At 40.5% G+C, this 10,420-nt stretch overlaps 1 protein-coding gene and 1 non-coding gene across 2 annotated transcripts in view; both read left to right on the forward strand.

Moving 5' to 3' along the window:
* The window catches only part of LOC145772786 (SWI/SNF complex subunit SMARCC2-like), a 30,082-nt gene extending 20,875 nt beyond the window's left edge, over positions 1–9,207 (forward strand). Inside the window, exons 11-21 of the mRNA XM_082584661.1 lie at positions 986–1,150; positions 1,902–2,088; positions 2,256–2,450; positions 3,051–3,150; positions 3,272–3,507; positions 3,827–4,027; positions 4,460–4,650; positions 5,044–5,151; positions 5,308–5,656; positions 5,728–6,439; positions 8,040–9,207. Coding sequence (XP_082440787.1) covers positions 986–1,150; positions 1,902–2,088; positions 2,256–2,450; positions 3,051–3,150; positions 3,272–3,507; positions 3,827–4,027; positions 4,460–4,650; positions 5,044–5,151; positions 5,308–5,656; positions 5,728–6,439; positions 8,040–8,248 — 2,653 coding nt within the window. The 3' untranslated portion in view covers positions 8,249–9,207. The remainder of the gene's footprint in view (positions 1–985; positions 1,151–1,901; positions 2,089–2,255; positions 2,451–3,050; positions 3,151–3,271; positions 3,508–3,826; positions 4,028–4,459; positions 4,651–5,043; positions 5,152–5,307; positions 5,657–5,727; positions 6,440–8,039) is intronic.
* Positions 7,200–7,307, forward strand: LOC145773082 (U6 spliceosomal RNA). The gene has a single exon (XR_014289493.1). It is a non-coding gene; the product is annotated as a U6 spliceosomal RNA (small nuclear RNA).
* Positions 9,208–10,420: the final 1,213 nt, after the last annotated feature.

Genomic DNA, 10,420 nt, shown 5'->3' on the forward strand with positions numbered 1-10,420 from the left:
GATGGAGCTCTGCGAAAGAGGTGTGTGGATGGGTATCAAAGCACGAAAGCGGCAAAACGTGGACGCTTCATTACACGCTACAACGGCGAAGACAGTGTAGATTTACAGCCAAGCGATGAGCCTCTTGATGTGTCCGATTCCAGTGATGACACGACAACCTCATCCTCCGATACAGCATATGATGATTCCGATTCTGACATCTAGTTCTTCATCAAACAGACTTTGTGTTGCTCGCAGTATCCCAATTGTGCCGAAATTATGTTAGTGCACACGTAAATTGAGGCAATCTTCTCGCAGGGAGCTATTAATTTGTTACCGGTACTTGGTTGAGCAATTAACGTAATTTTATGATAATTCAACGTCGCTAGATGTCGAATTAATGTAAAACAAACGTAAATTTCTTATTGGGCATCGTTGTTACGCAATATAACCCGCAGGGAAAATGAAATCGATTTGTGCTGACTCTAACGTTGAATCAACCCAAAATTAACTTACTTTTCCTCCCGGTGAGTTATTCAATTAGAATTACCATAACAGCGTGCGTATCGCGTTGTTCGCTTTATCGCTACTTTTGGTATTATTACGTCACAACAAATCAAACCGTGCGGTCGGGATAGACTACTCTAGTATATTTTTCGCTTCTCGTTTTACATAATTTGGAACAATTTTTTTGTAATAAACGTTCACAGCAATTGACGATGCAATTTCAACTTTTTCCGTTTGGCCTCGGCAACGTTTTTGTAGGGGTTTGCAATTACGAGCTAGGGCTGTAATAGTTAAAATATCGAACGATATTGAAATAAATATCGATATTGAAAAGATATCGTATCGTATCGAAAATTCGATATATCGCCCAACACTAATCTATCCCATCAGAAAGTTTAGTTTTCTAAAATACCTGACATTTTTACATTCAGAAAAATTAACGTAGTTTAAGTTGGATGAATGGTACTTTCAGCTGCATTCAAGTATGTTGTGTTTACAGGGCAATGCCAGAGTTCTTTAATGGAAAGAACAAGTCAAAAACACCAGAGATATATTTGGCGTATCGTAATTTTATGGTGGATACTTATCGTCTTAATCCTGTGGAATACTTGAGTGCCACTGGATGCAGAAGAAACTTGGCTGGAGATGTATGCTCTATTCTTCGGTATGTCTTTGTTTAAGATTTCTTCACTGATTCTGATACTATTATGTTTATTGCTATTTCATAACTAGGAACAAAATGGTTGTAACACCTGGTCGATTTAAGCAAAAAAAAGAGCTCAAAATGTGGACACATGAGTTTTGTATTTACATTTTCAAATCTTCATTATTAGATTACCTGGAATGACCCGTTTTTGAGAAATCCCAATTTGGAGACAGCCTTTTTTGGAGAATACCGATTGGATGACTTTTGTTTGTTTAGAGAATTTGTGAGGATCATTTAGATAGGCGGTTTTTGTGTTTACTTTCTCATACCCATACCTTCCCATGCAAACGAGATTAAGTTATTGTTTCAGTGAGGTAGATGTAAATTAATTAATCACGAAACGCCGTTTGACAACTATTTTATTTCGTCGCTGAGACATTTGATTAACCTGCATTATAAGCTAATTTCTTTAAAAACATGTCGCTGTGAGATTTTAGAAATCTCCAAAAAAGCTTTCTCCAATAAAGGCTGTCTCCGAATTGGGATTTTTTCCGAATAGTAGCAGACCGAGATTGCCCCATGTCTGTTTTACGAACAATTAAAAAAGTGGCATGCCATTGAAAACAGTTAGCCAATGATAATAAGAATTATTCATTGCATGTCAATTTTATCTGTACCATTTTAAATATAAAATTATATTCTTGTCTAGAGTTTTAAAGTCTAGAGTTCTAGAGTGTGTATCACCAATTTCCCTTTGTTTAAATTCTAGGGTACATGCTTTTCTGGAACAATGGGGGCTCATAAACTACCAAGTTGACTCTGATTCAAAGCCATCCGTGATGGGGCCACCACCCACATCACACTTCCATGTCATAGCGGACACCCCATCGGGGTTGCATCCTATAGCCCCAGCAAAGCCTGCTACTCCTTCCCAATCCATTGTCAAGCTTGATAAGGTATGTTGATGTGGAATAATTTGTCCTACTCACCACAAGGCATTCAAGGCAAAGTCAAACAGACTGAATTGAAGACTCACTACTATTCGAAATGTAATTATATTTGCTTTATTATTTATTTAGGTTTCCTCTTTTTTACTGATACCTTATTTGAAATACCGTTTCAGGTCAAACCCAAAGAAGAAATCCCTCAAAGCTTGGACAGTGGCATTGGCAACAACATGGGGTTACGGACTGATGTGTATGCAGCACAGCATAAAGGACAGATGGGTAAAGCGAAGACTGTTGCTGCCCAAGCGGTTGCTAAGCCTTGGACTGATCAAGAGATACTTTTACTTCTGGAAGGATTGGAACTTTATAAGGTTCTGTTTTTAATATTTATTTTTTCTCACAGCTCATATACTTAGTACTTATGCATGTTTGTGTAAAACAATATCAGCTACAGCATGTGGTACTTCCGAACTTGCAGTGATGGTTAAACCACCAAAGTCAGCAATCAGAGGCCATGCGGTGTTTTCATCGAAAAAACAATTGTTCCAAATCCAATATAATTCGTTCCCTGGTTGTTTTTGTTTGGGCTATTGACCAAATTTTTAGCAAAATATCCTAAAAAATTAAAGTGAATTTAATAAAAATGTCCGACAAAATACAGTATATACGTCATTAAATCGATTTTAGTGATTGCAAAGAAAACAATATTGTGTTTTGTTGATCGGAAATACAAGCCGTAGACTTAGTGTTTGAACGTTGATTCAATGTCTTATTACATGTGCTAACTGCAAATACAAAAGTAGGACAGAAAGAAAATATTTTCATCACAAAAATTTGACCAAGTTGAATTAAAATGACCTAATTTTTTGAAATGGTTTCGGACAAATGACCCAAAAAATCTCAGCGAAAAAAAAAGGATTCGTACAGGTTTCTGTCTTCAAGTTTTGATATTCACGTTATTTAAAAATCAGGATGACTGGAATAAGGTGTCGGAGCACGTCGGCAGTCGAACTCAGGATGAATGTATTCTGCAGTTTCTTCGACTTCCCATTGAAGACCCTTATCTAGAAGGTAAGATCGAACACATCAATCATGCTTTGGTTCACTACAAAACACAATGCTGCGTTCGTTAACCACCATGCTGCGATTTTTGCAGGGACATACATTAACCACCATCCTGCGATTTTTGCAGGGACATTGGCTGCTGCTGCAAATGCTGCAGAATTGGGCGATGGTGAAAACAAAATTAAGTTGGAACAGCCCATTCCGTTTTCCAAATCTGGCAACCCTGTAATGACCACCGTTGCTTTCTTGGCCTCTGTAGTCAGCCCACGCGTGGCATCAGCTGCTGCTCAAGCGGCGATTGAAGAGTTTTCCTCAATGAAAGATGAAGTTCCTCATCACTTAGTCGCTGCTCATGTCAAGAAGGTACATTGTGCTTTGTGCATAGTAACTCAAAAATCACGACAAAGTTTAAGATTAAACACAAGACATAGTATGTTTCATTATTACCACCCGTTTGGTATTTTTTCAAGTCTCGATCACTCTATAAATCTCTCTCCACAGCTTTCGATTCCTCAAAACCTCCTTCAGCTCTTCCATGCTCGTCTTACTGTCGAACCATCTTGTTTTGGGATGGACCTTCCCTCTTACTACGTTAAATAATATAATTAAATAGACCTATATTAATATAACTGAAAAGATTTTTTCAGATTTTTATTTGGGACATCTTTTTTTGCTCATTCAGGTGGAAGAACAAGCTAAGGAAGGAAACGTGGATCCTGAATTTGGTCTTAACGTCAGTGGAATTGCTGGAACATCCCAGAAGAAAGATGAAGTAAAAAGCGAAGACATTGATATGAAAGAGGAAGAAGATGAGAAAGAGGAGAGCGGTGAAGTCGAAAAGAAAATGGATAAAGACGAGGAAAAGGAATCGGAAAGAGTGGAGGTTTTGTTACTTGCGATTGTTTTGCGCAGGCTTTACCGTTTACTATTCCTAGTATCACATCAGATTGCTCTGGATTATTTTAACGTTTCTACAAAACAATTTCTAGTTAACCACTTTTGTGGTCGTTTTTCATTTTTCGGCTTGTTCTGGTAGGAAAAGAGTGCCTTGTTCGATTATTCAACCGTCATAACTGAAATTTCTACTTTATTCGCACAACTGTGCTTGAAATTGTTTCTTCGGACTCTATGATGTGTTTAGGCATTTGGGATGAATTGCTAACATTGTGTCATATATTCACATGTTTTTTGTGTTTTTATGCCCAGCAATGTTGCATTGATTTTTTATCACAATTCTGAGAGTCCTTCGAAAAAGCATATTTTTCGCGATGCACTTTGCGAGACATTTGGCGAGTAAAAATCAATTTAATTTCAGGCTAGCGAGAAAACGAAGAAACTTCTCGACCAAAGGATTCCCGAGGGCAACCTTGCTACTGCCGCCGCTGCAGCTCTGTCCGCGGCCGCTGTGAAAGCGAAGTATTTATCTCAGATTGAAGAACGGAAGATAAAGAGTTTGGTTGCGCTGCTTGTGGAAACACAGATGAAGAAACTTGAAATAAAATTGAGGTATAATTCTTGTCATCATAACCCTAAATGAGGGCAATTATGTCGCAGGTCAATTGCAAGGCTTCAGCAACAGTGTAGTATTGTAGCTTAAAGGATGAGCCTAGTTTAGTCAAGTTAGACAAAACCAATACATTTTCAAGTTACATCAGTGTTTAAAGTTGACACTTCAAAGGATTTGATTCTACGAGTTACATTGATAAGGAAAATGTCATTTTAGTTACAGTAAGTTATAGTAGCAGCTGTCAAGTAACCCATATTGATGCGTAATCTGCTGCAAGCGAAGGTAGCGAATGATTATATATAGTAGCAGCAATTTAAAGTTATAACTTATCCACAAAGGTTAGTGTGTGATATCACAAGCCACCAAGGAAGCTCACGCCTTACATTGTTTAGGCATTTTGAAGAGCTTGGAACAATATTAGACTACGAACACGCAATGGCGTCCAGAGAGATATGCCAGCTTATTTCTGACAGGCAGAATTTTCTAATAAAAGCATCTAAGTGAGACATTTTTCTATTTCTCTTTAGTTGCCTGTTCAATTAGTGAATAGCTTTGTGATTTGTGCAGTTCTTTTTGATCAAAACGTTACATTATATTACGATTGTTATACTTATGTAACAATCATCATTATATTTAGTATTATGACGATGTTGCAGACATTTCGAAGAACTGGAAACAATAATGGAGAGGGAGAAAGAACAGCTGGAATACCAGCGGCAGCAACTTCAACAGGAGCGTCAGTCTTTCTTGCATGAACAACTGAAGTATGCTGATGCCAGGGCACGGCAGGCTAAGCACTTGATGATGCAACAACAAATGGCGTCTCCTCATGGAGTGGCTCCTCAAGCCCCAGGAACAGTTGGTCATCCTAATTTTCCATCTACTTCACAGCCTCTGCCACATTCTGCCCCAGGTCCTCAAAATGTCCCTGTGCCTAGTGGTTCAGTGACTCAACAGCCCGGTGCTCCTGCCATTCACGCAGCAGCTAGCAGGTCACTGCAGCAAGTAAGTAATTGTACATTGACCTGATGTATATGTTAAAAAGCATATAACTAATAGTAGCATTTTTTTTGCAGGCTCCTTTGTCGCAAGCTTTGCCAACCATGACGGGACAGACCCAACCCCCTGTACCCCCCCAGCAATATCAGCCACTTGCACAAAATCAAGTCCCTGTATCCTCTCAACTTTCTTACCCACAGCCAGGTCCCCCACCACAGCAGCAGCTCCCTCCAGTGCAGCCCCCTATTCAGCACACCTTCCCACAGCAACCACTGCCTCCTCAACCGCCACCGGCTGCTCAAATCCTTCCTACAGCTTCTGGGGCTTCCCACACTGTTTCTAAACCAACTGCATCCATGCAAATGGCTCCACATATAGTGACATCAGAAGCTCTTCCACAAGGTCCTCCACCAGCTCAAGCACAACCTCCTCCACCAGTACAAGCTCTTCCACAAGCTCCTCCACCACCAGGACAAGCTCTTCCACAAGGTCCTCCACCTACAGGACAAGCTCTTCCACCACCACAAGGTCCTCCACCTACAGGACAAGCTCTTCCACCACCAGGACAAGCTCTTCCACCACCAGGACAAGCTCTTCAACCAACACAAGGCCATCCAGCTCCACCTCAGCAGATGCCGCCCCAGCATCCAGGTCCTCCGCAGAGTCTTTCCAGCAGCTCAGCTCCCAGCACCGCCATGCCTCCGATGCAAACTCCGTACAACCCAGCTATGTCAAATTACAACCAGCAGTATCCGCAGGCCGGGCAGGCGGGCGTGCCGCAGTACCATGGTATGCCATACAAGTTTTCTTGCTAGTGTTTGACTATTTAAAGTTTGTAGTTTGAATTCCAACGAAGTAGACCAGGGGTCACCAACCTTTTTTGCATGCGGGCCACTTTGGCACCAAGGAGAGCTGTGGCGGGCCGCACTAATAAAATGTTCGGTAGGTTGACTCTTATGCTAGAAAAGAACGCATTTCGTACCCAGTATCGAGCGTTACATGTTGTTCATATTTATGTTGGAATACCGCAGCAACAAAATTAATCGAACAACGCTACTGCCAGGCCAAGCTCTTTTTACAACACTTTTGACTTTTTTAACAATGCCTAATAAACGAGGCCACTTGTTTTGCGCGCTTATAGCGAGGCGAGCGGTTTCATCAAAATATTCATCGCCAAGCAAGAGTGGTGTTGTCACTCCGCTTCACACAAAAAAATCTTGCAATTAACAATTTCAGTAAACAAGGAAATGTTTGACACATCGCAATACAGGCAACAATAGTTACCTGCAAACATATCAGCGAAAAATAGGCTCCAATAACAGGGAAAAAGAAACCAGGCACTATGAAACAAACGCTTGTGGAAATCACCGAAAAATCGTAATTCTATCGTAATTCATGAACAGTCTTCCCTCTAAAAAAGCAATGAGTTAGTTTTTCATCCTTTTTGTGAGAGTCTATAAAACCGTCTTTCTTTTATTATAGACAACTGTCACTTGCGATGCTTATCAGCATGGCAAGAATTTGTTGATTAACAACATTTTGCAGTAGCCTACTTGCTTCGGCAGTACATATACTAAAATTGGAACGATATAGAAAAGATTAGCATGGGCCCCTGCGCAAGGATGACACGCAAAATCGTGAAGCGTTCCATATCTCTTTAAAAAAAACAAAAAAACATTTTGCAGCAAGTTACTAAGCTAAATATTTTCATAATACAATCAGAAAATGTCTTTAAATTTATATATAATATTTTGCCAATTTATTATAAATTGAATTGGCACACCGACCTATTTTGCCAACAAAAACTTGCATAAAGATAAGATAACACTGCTCGTGAAACACCATAACGTTGAAACGCACACTAGTGTTTACATGACATTTGCAAACTTAAAATAAGCAACCCTATGCTCACAGACAATTTCGAAATTCGAAAACAGACGTTTTAATCAACCACTGGGACAGTGTGGCTGGACATCGCATTGGAATAACTTTAAGCAACCCCCACCTAGAACTATAATCTGATTGGTCGATCGGTGGAATCGTATGCAAAGCGAAAATACGCTTCCCGGAAATTATTTTTTGCCTTCGTGCTCTTTAACTCCTCAAGAAAAGTATTTTTAGTTATACTTGTACGCTGATACCTTCCGTGGGCCGCAGCGATAGAGCGTGGCGGGCCGCATGCGGCCCGCGGGCCGCCACTTGGTGACCCCTGAAGTAGACAATCATTCCAACAAATTAAATTCCAACCAACTTTTCGTTTAATTTCTTTTCTAAAAAGAATTCACCTGAAATTCATCAGCTGGACTAGTGGTTGCTTCTAACATTTTTGTGACATGTTTTGCTTAAATTTGTTAGTCCAATTGTCAATGTAATCTATGATCTTGTTTAGATCCTGGGGCTCCACCCCCTCGCCCCATGTACCCCCCGCAACCCGGATACTATGGTAACCAACAACCGTACCCACAACAGCCCACTCCGCAAGGGGCCTCATCACAATTCCCGTCAGGTGGCGCGTTTCCTCCACCTCAGCCTACACAAGAACAGCAGGAGGGTCAACCCGGGGCCCCGCCAGCCCCCGAACAACCCATGCAGCAGTGATGTAATGAGGTCTTGGATTGTTGGAACTGCTTGATGTTTTAAATCCAATTTGCAAATGAGATCTTTTATGCATCGAATTAACGTCGATAGAGGTTAAAGCAAAGCAAGATGATTGACGTGCGAAGTGTTGTTGTCTTATGGACATAAATATTGTATACTCATTACTCAGACTGGTTTGCGGTGAGGTGAGTTTAACATTGGACGGTGCCAGAAACGTAACGTACGAGAAACCTGGAACGTATCTTTGTGGCAATTTCTGATTTGCTTCGTGCACGGCCTACTCATTTTAGCTGCGTTTTCCTTCTGCCATAAATGTTAAGTTATAAGTCTTATCAAATCTGCAGTGATGTGCCTGATAAATGATTTTGTTAGATCTGACCATTTTCTGGTGTCCATGTGAAGTTGCCCATATGTTCGGCAACAATCGTTTAGTTTTTTATTGTGCTCACACAAAACTGACCATTTTCTGGTGTCCATGTGAAGTTGCCCATATGTTCGGCAACAATCGTTTAGTTTTTTATTGTGCTCACAGAAAACTTACCCTGGCATGTTTTAATGTTCTCATAACCAAAAATGACAAAAAGCATACTGTATTTGTTTTGTTAGTTTACGAGGTCCTTTGCAATAAACCGACTATCTACATTCGACTTATAATATCTAGGAAAGGGGCAAAGCATATTACGAGCTGAAGTGAAGCAATAAAATTGAATTGAATGACGGTTTCTATCTGGCAGGGCTGTGTTACCACCAACCATCTTGTACAGTAATTCCCAAGCTTCTTGCGTAGCACTTCGCACTAGAGCTGTTCAAAATACAAAAAGCCGGTTTCCGAAACTCAATCTGTTTCGTTAGGGTTGGCAACGCAAAAATTTTGTCGCTTCTACCTTTTTCTAGACCTTTATGATCGGCATATATTGTTTTTCGTTGTGATGTTCAAAAATAAAAACAAACTGCACTGATATCAGAAAGCACTCACTGAGTTGAAAAATTTAAAATAATCATCATAAAGTGAAAGAATACAAATCGTGCGTATCCAGTGTTACGGTACAGAAGTACGGCAGCAGACTTAAAGATAAGTGTTAAAATAGTACTGGACGCCCTCAGTAAAAAAGGTTAGTGAAAACAAGCATAATGACGTTATAAAGAGGTGTTGTATATCATAGGGTGGAGTGAAATCCATAAATCAAAAAAGTGTAGTTCTTAATTAAAATCCAACAAATGATCTACAGTAAAACCACCATAATAATTGAATTTAGGAGTTTGCTACTTTCATCGTCTGGCATCCGGCCATTAGATGGTCGAAGAGGCCCCGATTCCTGAAAATGGCCTTAATTCTTGAAACGATCCTTCTAGAAACACGTGGTTGGTCTTAAAAGATGCAAAACAATTAAGTTTTTCTGCCACAAATAGTGCTTTAAAAGATTCTGGTGTAATAACTGATGCAGATAAATCATGTGATAGACACAAACAAGTTGAGAAGGGAGCGAAATAAATACAGATGTATGCTGCAGTGCAGGAAGGAGAGAAGAAGTAGCCTACTTTGGTTTGGTCGATAGTTTGTATTTTGAAGGAAAAAAGGATGCCGCTCTGGTTCTGCTTTTGGGGGACAATGAAAAATTGTATACTGTATATCGACACAGTTACAAGAGCATTATGCTATAGTTGGCGAGCCTAGAGATTTTTATCTCACACATACATCTCCCGGCGGGCCCGTAGTTGACGGGGGGGCAATGCCCCCCCCCCAAGCTCAAAGCTTTTATTTATTTCCTTGTAGAAACATAAGCATTTTTAAAACGTTTGTCTGACAATCTGCTGCGTTTGGGACGCATAATGTCCTTTGGGAACGTTCAAATATTACGTAACGCCTTCGGGGGGGAGGGGGGGGTTTATGCAAAGCGTTACGTTAGCGTCACATAGGGGGGGAGGGGGTTCAGGCAAAACGTTACGTAACGCTTTCGAGTACGGAATGGTAGTTTTTTGTGCTGAATTCGTAGTGAAAAAGCGTTACATGAGGGAGGGGGGGATTGAAAAAAGCGTTACGTTGGCGTTACATGGGGGAGGGGGGGGGTCAAAAATTCGGAAAAAAGGCGTTACGTAATATTTGAACGTTCCCTTTCCAAGCGAAAACATGCGTTCCGCGCTGGATGGTATTGGTGTGTTGTATTTCAAAAA

This window comes from Aplidium turbinatum, chromosome 6 (assembly GCF_918807975.1).
Source record: "Aplidium turbinatum chromosome 6, kaAplTurb1.1, whole genome shotgun sequence".
Lineage (NCBI taxonomy): Eukaryota > Metazoa > Chordata > Ascidiacea > Aplousobranchia > Polyclinidae > Aplidium > Aplidium turbinatum.